The sequence below is a fragment of the Neolamprologus brichardi genome, chromosome 15 (assembly GCF_056152115.1).
Source record: "Neolamprologus brichardi isolate AB-2024 chromosome 15, ASM5615211v1, whole genome shotgun sequence".
Lineage (NCBI taxonomy): Eukaryota > Metazoa > Chordata > Actinopteri > Cichliformes > Cichlidae > Neolamprologus > Neolamprologus brichardi.
This window is the reverse complement of record NC_142118.1, coordinates 32591236-32608808: the sequence shown is the minus strand read 5'-3', so window position 1 is coordinate 32608808 and position 17573 is coordinate 32591236. Positions and strand designations below refer to the sequence as shown.

General features: G+C 41.1%; 1 protein-coding gene and 1 pseudogene across 1 annotated transcript in view; one reads left to right on the top strand and one right to left on the bottom strand.

Annotated features, from left to right (window-relative positions):
• The window catches only part of LOC102785379 (E3 ubiquitin-protein ligase rnf213-alpha-like), a 93960-nt gene that overhangs the window by 33028 nt on the left and 43359 nt on the right, over positions 1 to 17573 (top strand). The window contains exons 20-25 of the mRNA XM_087852881.1: positions 12390 to 13000; positions 13357 to 13516; positions 13592 to 13809; positions 14444 to 14581; positions 14979 to 15131; positions 15229 to 16465. Of these exons, the coding sequence (XP_087709007.1) occupies positions 12390 to 13000; positions 13357 to 13516; positions 13592 to 13809; positions 14444 to 14581; positions 14979 to 15131; positions 15229 to 16465 (2517 nt within the window). The remainder of the gene's footprint in view (positions 1 to 12389; positions 13001 to 13356; positions 13517 to 13591; positions 13810 to 14443; positions 14582 to 14978; positions 15132 to 15228; positions 16466 to 17573) is intronic.
• Positions 2316 to 3264, bottom strand: LOC148098624 (uncharacterized; annotated as a pseudogene).

Here is a 17573-nt window from a genome sequence, read left to right as displayed (position 1 = left end):
TTGTCCATAATGTCCAGCAGTTTCTTTAGTGTCCTCTTCTCTGCCACTGACACCAGAGTGTCCAGCTTCATGCCGACCACAGAGCCAGCCCTCCTGATCAGTTTTTCCAGCCTGGATGAGTCCTTCTTTGCTGTGCTGCTCCCCCAGCACACCACAGCATAGAACAGTACTCCAGCAACCACCGACTGGTAAAACATCCTCAGGAGCTTCCTGCAGATGTTAAAAGACCTCAGCCTCCTGAGGAAGTACAGTCGGCTTTGGGCTTTTTTGAACAGGTGCTCTGTGTTGCATGACCAGTCCAGTTTATTGTCCACCCACAGCCCGAGGTACTTGTATTTGTTGACCACCTCCACCTCCTCCCCCTCTATCTGAACCGGCAGTGGACCTGCTCTGGACCTCCCAAAGTCCACAACCAGTTCCTTAGTCTTTGAGGTGTTGAGTTGCAGGTGGTTTGTGTGACTCCATGCGACAAAGTTCCTCACCAGACTTCTGTACTCCTCTTCCTGGTCATCCCAGATACACCCCATGATGGCTGTGTCGTCTGCAAACTTCTGAATATGGCATAATTCAGAGTTGTAGCAGAAGTCAGAGGTGTACAGAAGAGGGGACAGCACAGTTCCCTGTGGTGCTCCTGTGCTGCTGACCACAGTGTCAGACGTGATGTCCTTCAGCCTGACGTACTGTGGCCTGTCGGTGAGGTAGTCGGAGATCCAAGCCACCAGGCAGGGGTCCACCTCCATCCTGTTCAGTTTCTCCTGGAGCAGACAGGGCCGGATGGGGATGATGAGGGGTGGCTGTAGCTCAGGTGGTAGAGCAGGTCATCTACTGATCGGAAGGTTGGTGGTTCGATCCCTGGCTTCCCCAGTCTGCATGCCAAATATCCTTGGGCAAGATACTAACCCCAAATTGCTCTCCGATGCATCCATCGGAGTATGAATGTGTGTGTGAATGTTACCTTAGAAAGCAATTAGAAAAATGTGCTTGTGCGAATGGGTGTGAATGGGTGAATGTACAAGTTGTGTACAGCGCTTTGAGTGCTCAGAAAGAGTAGAAAAGCGCTATATAAGAACCAGTCCATTTACCATTTACCATTTATTAAAGGCACTGGAAAAGTCAAGAAACAGGATCCTGACCGTGCCTTTTCCCCCATCGAGGTGTGAGTGGGCTCTATGCAGGAGGTACAGGATGGCATCCTCCACTCCGACACCCGCCTTGTAGGCGAACTGTAGTGGGTCCTGGGCATGTTGTACCTGTGGTCGGAGGAGGTTGAGGAAGAGCCGCTCTAGAGTCTTCATAAGATGTGATGTCAGTGCCACCGGTCGGAAGTCATTCAGCTCATTGGGCCGGTTCCTTTTGGGGACCGGGACGATGCAGGATGTCTTCCATAGGGCGGGCACTCTCCCCAGTCGCAGACTGAGATTGAAGACTCGTTGTAGCGGCTCCCCAAGTTCAGCAGCACACGCCTTTAGCATCCTCGGACACACCTTGTCCGGACCTGCTGCCTTTCTGGGGCGAAGCTTCCTCAGTTGTCTCCTGACCTGATCCACTGTGACACTGGGAGATAATTGGAAGGAGGGGGGGGAAGATGTCCTGCTGCTGAGAGAGGGATTGGAGAAGGGGGGTGTCATCATAGTGTCAGGAAGGGGGGGAAGCAAGGGAGGTAGGAGAGTGGGGAGAGGGCTCTGTAGTAAAGGTGAGGGTGAGGGTGGGGGGGTTGTGGGCTGGTCAAACCTGTTGAAGAAGTTGTTGAGTTCGTTTGCCTTCTCCACAGTCCCCCCCACTGTGCTGTTCTTGGTGTTGTGGCCTGTGATGGTTTTCACACCATTCCAGACCTCCCTCATATTGTTCCTCTCCAACTTCTGCTCCACCTTCCTCCTGTAGGTGTCCTTTGCTTCCCTCAGGCAGCGTTTCACCTCCCGCTGTGCTGCTTTCATCTCCTCCTTCACTTTGCTCCTGAAAGCCTTCTTCTTCATGTTAAGGACAGCTTTGACTTCCTGTGTTACCCACGGTTTGTTATTAGAATAACACCGTACCGTCTTAGCAGGGGCGACCGTGTCCACACAAAAGTTGAGGTAGTCTGTAAGACAGTGTGTCGCCCCCTCTATGTCCTCACCATGTGGGCTCAGAAGCACGTCCCAGTCTGTGATGTCATAACAGTCTCTCAGAGCATCCTCCTTTTCTGGGGTCCATCTCCTGATGGAGCGTGTTGTGACAGGCTGCCTTTGGACGAGGGGTGTGTATTGTGGCTGTAGGTAAACCAGGTTGTGGTCTGACTTCCCTAGTGGGGGGAGGGGGGTGGCTGTGTATGCATCTCTCACATTAGCATACAGTAGGTCAATTGTCCTGTTGCTCCTTGTGGGACAATTCACAAACTGGTGAAAAGCAGCCAGAGTAGAATCCAGTGTGGCATGATTAAAGTCTCCAGATATAATAATGAAAGCCTCGGGGTTTTGTGTCTGAAGTCTTGCTGTGACTGTGTGTATTTTCTCACAGGCAGCTGTTGCGTCGGCCTTCGGAGGGATGTAAACACACACACAGATCACATGACTGAACTCCCGAGGTAGATAATATGGCCGCAGGCTAACAGCTAGCAGCTCCAGGTCCGGACGGCATACCGAAACTTTAACGGAGACGTGTCCGGGGTTGCAGTATCTGTTGTTAACGTAGACAATGAGTCCCCCTCCTCTGCTTTTTCCGCTGGCCTGCGTGTCCCTATCGGCTCTCACGGATGTGAAACCGCATAGGTCTACGTTAGCCTGTGGCGTTAGCTCGGTTAGCCACGTCTCCGTGAAGATAAACAAACTGCACTCACGGTATAGTCGGTGGTTGTTCAGAGCACACAGTTCGTCCATTTTATTCGGTAGCGAGTTCACGTTGCCCATTATCACTGTCGGGATTGATGGTTTGAATCGCCTCCGGTGATCCGCTTTCCTCGCTCCAGCCTTGCAGCCTCTGTAGCTCCTCTTTATCTCAGCTGGGATGTTGTGTCGCATGCCGGTCTGTCCCTTTGTTCTCAGAGCCAGCAGCTCCGCTCTCGAGTAGATGAAGGAGCTGGTTCCAGAAGTTTTAAAAAGTGCATTATCCATCTTGTATCGCTATATCTAAGAGGTAGAAGTACAGTAACTAGAGGAAGGTGAAATAAAGTATGAAAGCCTAGTCTAAAAAAGTTAAAAGTTAAGAAAAAGTGCGGTGTTGCAGAGCTACTTGGAAAGGCTGCCGTCACTCCAGCGCCATCTTGAAACTCTTTGTGCTTACTGTGATCATGAATTCAGGTAATAATCAGTGTTGGGTAAGTTACTTTAAATTAGTAACTTAGTTACATTACTAGTTACTTCTATCAAAAGTAACTCATGTACTTCAAGTTACTCGTTACTTTCAGAGTAACTAGTTACTAGGGAAAGTAACTTTGGTTTTACTCAGAATTCTCTTGTTAATGTGTTGCTTCCGTAACTGGATACCCAGCAAGATTGCCAGTCTTCTAGCTTGCTTACTTGCCACAAGTGCACTGTGCCACCTACCAATAGAAAGGAAAAAATAATGTGCACATTTCCACGAGAGATATCCCACGCCTGATTCTATCGTAGCCTGCTTTTTACATCCAACACAAAAACTGCAGTCGTGGTGCTTTCGATTGTACTCAGAACTCGGAAATTCTGCCTTCTGAATAGGAAGATGTAGGTAACACCAGACTGCAGATGAGCTGCATACATAGCTGGACTGGGACAAAAAAATCGTCCCGGGCATTTTGACTAGAGACCGGCCCACCATTATAGGAAAAATCATAAAGCCTCTGAATGAAAATAAACACTGTTGTGACAGTGATGTACACTGTTCTGATGGTATATATGTATCAATCTATCAATTTTTTGTTGTAAGACTCAGATAATTATTTTTTTAAAAGTGAGACATTTTAAATGAGAATAAGAAAGTATTTCCTTGTGCCCCCCTTTCCCTTTTAATGCCCTACATGGACCCCTGGCAACACTTTGCTAGACCCGCCCCTGCACAGTCACCAGCTGTCAGCTACTTAGAAAAGGATCCTGGTGTTATCTGTCTCTCAGAAACAGTTCATAACTTCCCTTCAACTCATTCATGTTAACTAAAAGGTAAACCTGTTTCTCCATCACAGCTCTGATGATTCAGTAAGGACATCTCCTGGTTTCATCTTCATGTTTCCCTCTCACCACAAAACCAAACGGCGGAACCAAATATCATGACCAGCAGGTTTACAGCTGTGGCTCCAGCAAACATCAGCTGATACTAGAAATTAATATTAAATAAATTCTAACAACAGCTGATCAAGCTTAAAAGTGCTGCTGTTGTTTACCGCGACATCCGCTGGTTTCCTCTTTCTGGCGCAAAGTGGCGATCAATAAACAAGAGAGAAAAGCCAATCAGCTGATCATTGATCAGTTTCATGATTGAAGTAGAAACAGGAGAGGGAGGGGGAGAGGATGAGAGAAGAAGAGGCAGCTGTGCAGTGTAAACACAGAATAACTCCAGCTTTGTGTCTTTTTCATTGTAGCTGAAGTCCGGGACAAACTGTGTTCCTTTTCACCTCAATACGAAACACGTAATATTTTCTCTGAATACGAGACGATTCCGTTTTTTACGGGGCGGTTGGCAACTCTAATAATTAACCTTATGAACAAAATAAAGTTCAACATCAGTAACATAGCACCCACCCAGCTGTATAGAAACTCCGTCATGCTAGCTAGCACGCAGTACGAAAAAGTCAGCATAACGAAAATAAACTCCAACCTAAACTTGGTTCATATCTGACCCAGATGGACTGCAGGTTATAACTTCTTACCTGAAGTTCAGTTCACCTGACACTCTCGGACGAGCGGCCGCTTCGGGTCTCTCCTCTTGCCTCCCTTTTCCTTCATCCACCTGCTGGCCTTCACCACTTGCTAATGTTATTGAATCTGTGGAAGCTCCGCGATAGCCACCACACGAAGTAATGAATAACGAGCCTATCTAAATCCCAGTAACGAGTAACGCGTTCCCGGTTTTGGCATAATAACTAGTTACCGTGCTCGTTACCACAATAATAACGTAGTTACTGTAACGCGTTACTTAATAACGCGTTAGTCCCAACACTGGTAATAATTGATATACTTTTGAAGTCAGAAGATTATTTTCTGCAACATTACTTAGTGTTGCATTTTACTGTCACACATAGGGATGGGTACTGGTATCGCACCGGTTCTGACATAAACGGTAGTAACTAGCCCGAAAAGCAGCGCACATTTCGGTGCTTTATTTCGGTGCTTTTTTTCGGTGCTTTTTTTCCCTGAGTTGTCATACACTTTGGATTCCAGCCAATCATTTTACCTTTGCAAGCGTAGTAGGCGGGCCCAGGTACGTACGTTCTTTTAGAGCAGAGCTACAGATTAAAAATGCCCAAGGCAAAGCGGTCAAAAGTCTGGCTGTACTTCACAGCAAAAGATGCAAACTCAGCAGCCTGCAACAAGTGCTTTAAGGTGATACTGTGATACTGTCAAAGGAGGTAACACCTCAAATCTGATGAAACACCTGGCGACGCATAGCGTTTTTTAAAAGCCGAGAAATGCACCGTATTTGATAGCTTGTTCCAAGACCTCACACCGAGCACATCTACTGCGGGTGTGGTGCCTGTTATCGGTCCCGGAGTTAGCAACATCCCCCAAAAGCCCGAAGAGGAGAGTCCTGGCCCCTAGCCCTGCCAGTGTAGCAGAAATGATGATGGCAGCAGCAGCCGTTCTTCTCTGGGTCAGTAGCTTAATGTTGTTTGTGTGTAATTTACGTTGAGTAGGCTAACCAAATTAATGCATGTAAGGTGAACTAGCAAACACCGTCGTAATTACATGCGGCTGTCTTCTTGTTTGATGGCAGATACTACCTTCATCCTGGCCAAAAAAGCTAAAAAGAAAAAGTGGGAAACAGCTAAACATGAGAGGTTTTTGTACAAAGTTGGTGTTTTTTCCACCCATTGATTAAGCACTGCTTCCAGCCAAGAGTGATACCATAAATCCCCTATAGCTGCAGAAAAGGCTAACATTGTTGTCTTTTTACAAAAAAACAGCTAAATATGAGAGGTTTTTGGACAAAGTTTGTGTTCTTCATTCTTTAAGCACCGGTTCGAGCACCGTTTAAGCACCGTTTAAGCACCGGCACCGTTGGTATCGGATAAAACCTAAACGATACCCATCCCTAGTCACACATTTATGATCTTTATAGATTTCTATGAATTCTTGTTGTCAAGGGTGGCACATCTAGTTATTAGGTTTAAGGAACAATTACTCTTCACATAAGGCCTGGTAGGTTTGTATAACTTTCTTCCTCTGATAAATGAAAGCATCATTTAAAAATACTTTTGGCCACTAGTGCTACCCCTCAGCTTCCTAGCAGATTTGTATGGCATAATTTTGAAAATCCATAGTGAATCTGGTATTCAAACTCATCTGAGATTTTTGGTATATGCACAAATGGTAAGAAATTGAATATCCTCATCCTCATTCATTGTCACCAAGCAGTCTTTTAAATTTAAAACTGAATTTTGTATTCGCTCTGGTTAGTTTTTTGTCTAATATTAAAATTTCTTTGAGCATCTTAAATATGCAAGTTTGAAAATAGGGTGACATTTTTTTACAGCACTGTACCTATTTGTATCTCTGAAAAGATTTGGTTCTGAAGAAAACTTTAGTAGATACTAGAGATGGACTGATCCGATATTACGTATCGGTATCTTATTCTCATTTAAAATGTCTAGCTTTTAATAAATAATTATACATACACCCAAAGTTTTAATCTGATGTAAAATATATAGAAGTCCATTACTGTATATAGTAACTGTTAAGTCTAATATACCCTAGTAAGCTATAGTACTTTTTCCTTTGGGAAGACACCATCTGTGCAGTCTGCAGTTCTGTTGAAGGAAGATGTTGAATCTATTTAATTATTCTTGAAAAATAATTTATTTCTGTGCATTTTTTTCCACACTGCATCAAATTAAAGTTGATTACATCGATTAAGCATCATGAGGTGGAGGTTGGGGGGTGGTTCCCTATTTTTTTTTTTTTTTTTGCTGGGAGTTTGCAACCCTATTAGTTAGGTTGCTTAATATTTCTGCTAAGTGCTCTTTAAAATACCAGAATAGGAAGGATGGAGTAGGTGTAAGTTTATTAGATTGATCAGTATTGCTGAACTATGAAATATTTTGGGTGTATTTTTTACATACAGCTATAACAGAATAGCTTTAGTGTTGTTGTTTATTTAAACTTGAGTATGAACTTATACAAAATGCAGCAAGATATTAAAAAAACAGTTTTATTGATTAAAAACACACTATATCGGATTCATATTGGTATCGGCAGATATCCAAATTTATGATATCGGTATCGGACATAAAAAAGTGGTATCGTGCCATCTCTAGTAGATACATAAAAATTCTGTATAAATTGCCAAAAGTTAGCATTAGAATCATTAGAGTCTACATTGACTCATACTTGTTATTAATTTCTGGGTCTCTTTAATCCTGTCTTCCTTCTCTCACCCCGACCGGTTGCGGCAGATTTCTTCCTGTTAAAAGGGAGTTTTTCCTTCCCACTGTTACCAAAGTGCTTGCTCATAGCACGTTTGCTCATTGCTCACAACACAACCCACAACCCCCACAACAATCATATGATACCAACAAATATTCCAACAGTGGTCTCAAACTTACATGAGCCGCGAGCCACTGCTGGCACTGTCATCCCATTATAGGGCCACTCTATTTTTCAAGTAGTACAAACATAAGTGTACACATTAGTTTTTGACTGCTGGTGAAAATTGTTTTCTTTACAAATAACTCTCTCACTGAACTAACACAGCCATTCCCTCAACATGTTTGTACTTTCTGCTCATAATGCCTTCATATACAATTTTTTGGCTTTTTAAAGAACATATTTAACATTGCACTGTTAAATATCAACATTTCACCGAGTTCTTTTGATTCCTCAGAGGCATCCGATGGAAGACAAAACACTGCTCAGTACCATTTAACACTTTATTTCTCTTTCACAATACTTCTAGAAGGGATATGTGTCCTGCATGAAAATGAAAATGGTGGTGCGTATCTCAGTAACTTTCCACTAGAGATGGTCCCCTCTTATCTATTTTTTCCCAGGCAAGCGTGAGCAAGTCTACAGCTTTCTACTCCCCAGGGACACATAGTCTAATGGCTTTATTTTTCAGGGCTGTGTCCACTTAATACTATATTATATGACTTTATAACACTTACTAATAAAAAAAAAGCATAGCATTATTGAGGCACTGTAAATTATTTAATCCCAACAGCACTCAACAACAAAATGGTAAATGGCCTGTATTTGTATAGCGCTTTTACTTAGTCCCTATGGACCCCAAAGTGCTTTACACTACATTCAGTCATCCACCCATTGACACACTGGTGATGGCAAGCTACATTGTAGCCACAGCTGCCCTGGGGAGCACTGACAGAGGCGAGGCTGCCGGACACTGGTTGCTTAATAGAGGGCACCGGGCCCTCTGACCACCACCAGAAGGCAGCGGGTGAAGTGTCTTGACTGAGAATGTCAGAGCCGGGGCTCGAACCGGCAACCTTCTGCCCCATGGCAGATCAACACTACTAAAAGTCATCAAGCATCATCATGATGTCTGCTTTGGTATCAGATCCCCAACAGCCCTGTTAACCAACCTTACCTATAATCCTTGGATAGAAGGCACACAACAATCATCACAAATAGCTGTAAAAAACGAATAAGGAAACCCTAATGGACCTAATACACCCTTTCCATTGCCCAAGGAGAGACGTCCTGTGGTGTGGTTCTGGAATCCTCTCCAGGTGACTAGCAGGACCACAAACGGCATGACCCTTGATCCCAATTGTTGTCTTGGCAGTCTCTGTGTCTGCTGCGAAGGATCTTCGTATCTCCATCACGTCGTCTGTTGTCTGCTCCTTTCTCTGTACGCGACAGAAAAGCAAAACTGGTGATGGCAAGCTACATTGTAGCCACAGCTGCCCTGCAAGTGGCCCCCGTGCCACGAGTTTGAGACCCCTGTTGTAGGGTCTACCTTACAATATAAAACACCTTGAGATGACTGTTGTTATGATTTAGCGCTGTATTAATAAAATTAAATTGAACTGAATTGAATTGAATTCTTGCACTTTTTAAACTATTAGCCTGCTTGGCCAGTTGTTAGCAAGTATTTACATTATTCAATTATTACTGAATTGAACTGAACTGAATTATATTGTAAACTGTCTGGATGCGCTTGGGAAGAGAGAGATTATTTTATTGCATAATATAGTACTGATCACATCAGCTGATTGCACCACTCAGTGCACTCAGTCACATAAGGAAAAATAATTTTCTCACTCCAGTTTCTCGGTCTGGTGAACCACTGGTCACCTGACTCAAACAGGGGCTCCTCCACACAGTCCTCATTCATATAGTAATCAAATAATGAAGAACCTAGGGTGGCCCTGAGAGGCCAAATGGACTGCAACTTCAGAAAACACTTGCAAAAAGAAAAATGCTGCAAAAAAAAAAATGCTGCAAAAAGAAAAACACCTGCAAAAAGAAAAACACTTGCAAAAAGAAAAATGCTGCAAAAAGAAAAACACCTGAAAAGAAAAACACTTGCAAAAAGAAAAATGCTGCAAAAAGAAAAACGCTGCAAAAGCACACACAACACAACGGAAATGTTTCTGGGGAGACAATAACCGGACGGACCAGTTGCACGAACCAAAACATGTATGTATGGCTGTATCCCAATTCAGGGGCTGTGTCCCAATTCAGGGTCTGCAGCCTTAACGGTCCTCAAGGGCTGCGTACTCAAAGACCGCTGAGGCTGGAAGTGCGAGGCTTGTAGGCTTGTGAAATGGGACGGTCTAGCCTCCGTCGTGCCGCCCAGGTTGCCTAGCAACCATGATACTAACAGCTGGAAACGTTTCATACAGCTTTATTTGACAGAAATTAAGGAGAACATATTTTGTACATTTGTTTCTACAAGAGCTTTGTGTGATTTGATAAGTATCTGAGGCTGAGACCACAGGACTGTAAAACATGATTTTTGGGCTTCATTTCTGTACTGAACAGTCATTTAAGATTAGCTAGTAAATAACAATTAGCTAATGTTGTTCATGAGACTAAAGTCATCTCACTTTGGTAATGTAAATATAATATGGCCAATATTATATTAATCATTATTAGTTATTGCAGTAGTGAACATGAACTCTGTGCCAAACACTGAGCTTCAGTAAAGATTCAAGTTGCATTTATTTATATTTCCTATCACCTTAAATCTTCACTTAAAGACAAGTATCTTTGACAGTGTATCTATAGATGTATTATATATAAGAGACAAATATTGTTCTTTTAATATGTTGGCATTACTAAATTTGGCTCAATGCTTATATATGTGTGGAAAAAGCAAATGTACGAGCTGTGATAACTGTTTTTGATAAAATGAAGAGTAGACTGATATATTAAATATTCCTTTATTGGATGAGAAAATCAGACCATGTCATAACTGCTTTAAGTCATACAGAATAGATATCAGAGCCTTAAACGGGCTGACTTCTGCTAAATGGGTCAAACTGGGCAGAAAGTATACAAACACACAACATCCTTATAGAATATGATGTAACACTATAGATCAACTTACCTCAGAATATATAAAGCATATAAACAATTACAGCGATATGATGCAACAAACACAGCAGTGCTACTAATCCAAAATAATCAAAGCTTCATAGAACTGAAACAAACATTTATTTTTAGGTCCATTCTGCTGCTGATACATACTTTAGGTTTCTGAATATTAAACTTGTTGCTCCCTTTCATATTGTGCAACTTGAAGGCCCTGAGTACTTTCTCCCACACTGAAAACACTGGAATGATAATATTATTTGAAAATTACCTAATAAGACTGATTCAGGACAGACAATTAGTTATAACTTTCCTAGCAGTCCTTCACAAACAGGGAACAGTCTGTCTATTCTCTCCATCTGTCAGCTGCTGCTGGCTCTTCCTCCTCCTCTTCCTCACACAGCTGCTGAGTTTGTCCTGGTGGATCATCAGGGGTGCAAAGCCTCACAGATGATGTGCAGCAGTGAGTCCCTCAGTCTGTCCTCTCTCTGGACACTTGCAGTTGTCACACATGGAAATCAAATGTGTGATAAGCTGCAGGATTCAAACACAAGTGTAACTTATAAATACATGTTCATACTTTTATTCCACAATCAGAGAGAAAGAAAAAGAGAGAGAGTGCAGGACAGACAGACAGGTGACAGTCTCAGGTGTATACACTGCTACAAAACAGCACAAGAGAAGGAGGATTTAGTGTTTGTGTTAGTGCTAAACAAGAAGAGTTCCCAGATGGTACAGTTGACACATGTGTGACTCCTGTGATTAAAGCATCTTTCTTTCAGCTTAACGAGTGAACCGTCAGCTCGTTCAGACACACGTTAAAGTCAGTTTGGCTCGACACCACCGAACAGAGGCAGCAATATAACATAGCTAACATTAACAGTGCAGTGAATCCTGCTTGTGCCGAGATATTCAGGACTGCAAACCGAGCAGCATCACTGACTTTCAGCTTGTTGTGTTTGTGGATATATGACTGACTTTAATTATCCACAAAATCATCAGATTCTCTGTAAGATTAAAGTCAACTATTGAACGGCGTATAAAGTAAAGGCTTTAAAACAAAGTAAATGCTTAAAGTACAAACATTGCTAATGTCACATGACTTTGCTGGCATGTGGCCAACAGTAATGTTTTAATGTTCTTCATTATTAAACATTTGCACATAAATAAGTGACATAATATTCAGAACTTACTTTTGAAAGTTTACTCTTTGGCCGCTCCGCTTCCACTTCTTTGAAGTGTCTCCCAGTCCCAGTGCACTTGTTAGCATGTTTTGGTTCATGCAACTGGTCCGTCCGGTTATTGTCTCCCCAGAAACATTTCCGTTGTGTTGTGTGTGCTTTTGCAGCGTTTTTCTTTTTGCAGCATTTTTCTTTTTGCAGCATTTTTCTTTTTGCAAGTGTTTTCTGAAGTTGCAGTCCGTTTGGTCTCTCAGGGCCACAGTAAGAACCACTTACTGCTAAAGAAGCAGAGAGTGAAAGTGGATCATATATCATGGGTTTTAACATAAAACTCATTGTTGCACCAATGGGCAGCACAAAAGTGATCCTCTTAGACCAGGGCTCTAGAGTACGACCAATTTTGTCGCACTCTAGAGCCAGCAATTTTCCAGCAATTTTGACTTGAAAGACACTGAGGCTGAAAATACTGCAGTTAATGCTAAGAAAATAATTGTTGTTGTTTAATATGTACAAACATTTTTGTAATAACAGCTGTTCCACATTGAATCCACAGTTGACTTGAATGGTTTGGATAAGAAACTTAAGCAAAACTTTGAGACAATGAATCTGAGTGAATTTATGAAGGTTCACACTCTGGATGGCCTGAACTCTAGTGCAACAGCGAATGTCACTTACTTCAACCTGTGTGATGAAACCCACAAGATGGCTTCTAAAATCCATGCCATTAAAGACAGTGGAATCTTCAAAATGTGCTGGACAAACCAAGTGGAGGTACTGACACGAGACCAATCTCAACAAGGTAACAGTGACAGAAATCAAGAAATCTACACTTTTGAGCAGGTTTATAACAAAATATTCCAGACCTGCTACACCGAGTACAAAAGGCTTTATGTTAGTCTTAAGAGTGGGGAGCTTCTACTGGAGGAAACTGACAGCATCTTTAAAGCCTATAAAGGCAAGTATGAAGACTTGGAGAAAGACTTAAACATCATGTGCAGAGTAGACCCATCTGATGACAAATCATGGATCAGTGAAAGGGTTAACCAGATTCAGCAGTACCAGGATGTTCATCTAGCACTGGAAACTTCCAAAATTGTCATGGATATCAAAGATATAATATGTCCACAAGAGGACTTCAGTGTACTGAAGAAACTGCTTCAAATGGTATGTTTACACCCACTGAAGATCATTACAAATAAGTTCATTTGAAGAAATATTAACATCAGACTCACGTTTAACTTTTTGATGGATGTAGAAAAATGTAGTTGTGTTTAGTTGTAGAAGATATATTCTTTATACATATTATATAATTAGGATAAATTATCATTCACTATTAATAACATTTAACTATAGCCACTGGTAAAAATTAGTTTGGTTTTGTTCTCTGGCAAAATGGTGAAATCTAAACAAACTTCAGTGCAATTAAATATGTGTGACGTAAACAATAATCATTTTTCCACTTGTATACTTTTCTTAAAAATCTATTATCATGCGATTTAGTGTATATGTGCCTTTTTCAGAATGAACCCAACTTCAAGAAAAACAATCTAAGCTACATTGATGATGATTTTCTACATGCAAAAGATATTCTGAAAGACATTTCAGATGATCGTAAGGAATGTCTGCAAAAGCTCGTTCAGTGTAAAGACTTTATCCAGTGGACTAAACAAGAACTTAAAGGTACAGAAATTTCATTTTTTGATTATTAAAAATTAAATGCATTTTACAACATCTGAAGGATGCTATTAATTGCAGACATCAATGAGCTGAAAGTGTTTGTTGACCTGGCATCAATATCTGCTGGAGAAAATGATATGGATGTCGATCGAGTGGCCTGTCTTCATGATGCTGTTCTTGGTTACTCATCCATGCTGTATGATCTGAAGCAGGATTCTGATTTTGCGAAGTTCAATGAATCATTAAAAAAATTGTGGAAGGCACTTGATAATGACCAAAATATACCAAAAAAGCTGGTAAGATTCCATCTTTCATGCCATGCTATAACTAACATTAACACTCTATTCAAACCAGAGTTAAAATAACTGAGCAAAAATGCAACCATGGAAAAAAATGGTAGATCAGCATAGAAACAGGTAGAAGTACTGCTATTATAGTAGCTGATAAAGAAACAAGCCCCATGTACAAAATACTTTGCCTGTGATGCAAATAAACAAATATGATCAAATAACCTGCTTGCTGTAATTCGCATAGGTTAATTTTATTTCAAATCAACCAAGTATCCTACTCAATAGTCTCCAGTTTGCATTAAAAAATAAATTCATGGTGCATTGTTTGAGTAAAAGGCCTGACAAAAGAGCAAAAGACACAAAATAGATGTTATTGAATCAGGACATGTGTTTTTTGTGTCTATACCAGTAAAATTCACCAAGAAATAGCAGTTTAAAAAGTGCCCTCCATCTTGGCTATTTCTGCCCAAGATATGAGAACGGTTGACATTTCTTTAATCTCAGAAACTAAAACGGCATTCACATTAATTATAGGCTCTGATGTTTAAAGTGCTGAAATTGCAAAGCCAGAACTTGCTCTGTTCATTTCTTTTGATCCAGCATTTACTGTCTCATTTTTTTGACTGATGTCTCATTTTAGTGGGACACTTCCAAACAGCTGGAATGGTTAAAGTCTGTTAGAGAAAGTCATGGATCTGTTGAATTCTCATCTCTGTCTCTGGCTACATCTGTCAATAACAGAGGGATATATATCATTAAGGCACAAGACCAGCAACAGGTACATAGATGATTGCATGACAATAATCCTTAATTTTGAAAGAATTTCCACAACTGTAATATCACATGTGTTGCTGTATTTTGTTTTCTTAACTTTTTTTTTGTTACTTTTCATATGGTTATTTCTTGTAATTTTCTGAATTTAAAAAAAATCTGAGAAATTAATCTTGTGGGCTGAGATTAATTTTCCTTTGAGCTGAGATGAATTTTTAACAGTATTAAATAGTATTATCATTTTGATATTTCCCTTTATAGATAGATTATACACTGCAGGGAACCCAATTTTTAGGTGTTGGGAAGCTAAGATTTATTGCAAAACTCAGAGTGACCCATGTATCATTATGGAAATCAAGTTTTGAACTGGAATAGTATTATCATTTTGATATTTCCCTTTATAGGTTGATGTCGAGAATTCCCTGACACTGCAAATAGATGAAAGTCATAAAAACATGACATATACCTATGAGGACCTCAAAGAGCTGCAAAATAAGCTCATGCTGATGTCTGGAAAAAAACAACAGAACCAGAGTGAAGTTGAACGCTTCACTGAGGTTTGACTTTGTTGTAAATTGTAGATAGATAGATAGATAGATTATAATAGCTATATAATTATAATAATTATATAATCCCATTTCCTTTTATTTTCAGGTGTTTGACAACATCCAAAGATTTGCCAAAGCATTTGTAGACATTTACACTGCAGGGAACCCAATTTTTAGGTGTTGGGAAGCTAAGAGTTATTGCAAAACTCAGAGTGACCCATGTATCGTTATGGAAATCAAGTTTTGCAAAACCCTGTATTGCTTCAAAGTAACTGGAAGTTTAGCTGAACAGCTTGTAGCTCTGTCCAAGAAGATGGAAATGTTTCTTGGTGCCTGGCAAAAATTCATGGACAAACAGAGAACAGATCAATACTACTTGAACTATTTCACAGCAGAACAAATATTCTACTTGTGCAGCGTTTTGACTCCAACAAATATAAATACAGAAATAGAAGACAGAGCACTGATGATGCTTTCTTTTATCAAACCAAACTGCACAACATTAGATGTCCGGAGTATTTGGAGACATAACCAATATGAACTTCGCAAAAGGGATAATGAACACAGGGATTCATCTTCATACAGTGTTATTCATTTTGCACATGAAAGTGATGCAGCAGATGAGGCAGACCAGACTCTTGTTTTGAAAGAATTGGAGGAGTTGTGGAATGGCTACATGAAGAACGAGGAAATATTTTTTCATGACCTACTAGACATTAGGAGTTTAGGACGTCTCTTACAATTGATGACAGACAATCCAAATCACAATGAGTGGGAAGCGGAACCAGAACTCTCAGAGACGAGAGACTGTTCACTCAGAAGGGAGTTTCCAAAAGGCCTAAACTCAAAACAACCTAATCTCATAATCTGCCCACATGATGAGGTCCTGACTTCAAGTATCTGCTTGTACATGAACGACTACTACGGGTCACTGCCAACTTATGATGAAGTGCTCTTGTGTTCCCCTTCAACATCTTATGAACAAGTAGAGCTTTTTCTGAGAAGATGTCTCACACCAGGTGACATTGGCAGAAAGATTTACTCAATGCTCTGGGCAGACCAGCTTTCCTATGATGTTAGCTGTGCAATGGAGAAATGTTTTCAGAAATTGTGCTCCCCTAAAAATGATTACAGACTAGTGATCTTTTGCAGCTCTGACAGGGAGCATACTTACATTCCTACTGCATTCAGTCAGTACAAAACAGACTTCGTGCCACAGGAGCCACTGGAAAAGATCCAACAGTATTTGTCCAGGCATTACACAGTTACTTCAGATTACAAGAATGCTGTGTTCAAAGGTGGACATTCTTTGGGTATTGTTGCTTCCAGTCGGGCAGGAGTAGGTGAGTATTAAGAATGGGAATTTTTCATGATTAGTTTATGCAATTGTCTATAATGTCATCAAAATTTTCAGCAAATCTTCTTTTAGCTGTACCAGTGATTGTAAATAAAGTGTCACGATGGACTGAACGGACTTAAGCACAGACAGGGAGAAAGGTGTAAAGGATGTATTTACAACACACTGGGTGACTATGTACAAGTAATGAGGGGAGGTAAAAGGGGGTGGGGGTGGTCCAGTGCTAGACAGGGAATGTTAAAGGTAATACACACTCCTCTTCTGCCACGCCACACAACACACTCTTCTTTACTGCTTGCCCCGCTTGTAACTCACACTCATGCTCGGGTAATCAAGGAATGGGAAACACGGACAGAACCAAGGAATCTAGGTATGAAGACAGATGAGAGAATTAACACTAGGAAAGCCGCGAAGGAAACACTGGAGACAATTTTACAGACGGGCAACTCTAACGATAGTCGTTTAATGCTCCACCGACGAGAAACACTGAGGCACCCTCTTAAATGGTGGCTGGGAGAGGCAGGAATCATGAGGTGAGCAATCACTTGCAGGTGTGTTGGCCAAGAGTGGAGCCCACAGTGAGCTCCGCCCAGACGAGAGAGAGAGAGCGAAAGAGAAAAACAACAACAAATACCTGTAGCCCGTTCGAGCCATCCAGGGAGACACAGGAACCATGACATAAAGTGGTTTATCCTTCAATAAAAACGACTGTCTTTTCAGGAATCAATTATTTATTTACAATGATCCCGAGTAAACATCACTAGACTGGTTTAGATCTCTAGAATTGTATATTTCTAAATTCCTTTGGAAAGACTAACCCCCCGTGTATTAGCTTAAAAATGTTACGAAAGACCACGGATAAACAAGGACTAGATCTGCCTTTCAACATTACTTCCTAGCCAACAGGCTACAATTCATCTCAGGATGGTTAAAACACACCATCTTAGATGAGCCCCAGCTAGAAGTAGAACAGGCACTATGCAATAATATCAAGATTCGGACCTACCATTTATTAGCTCAAACATCAAACGACACGTTTGATGTTTGAGCTAATAAATGGTAGGCTCATCTAAGATGGTATGCTTTAAAAGCAG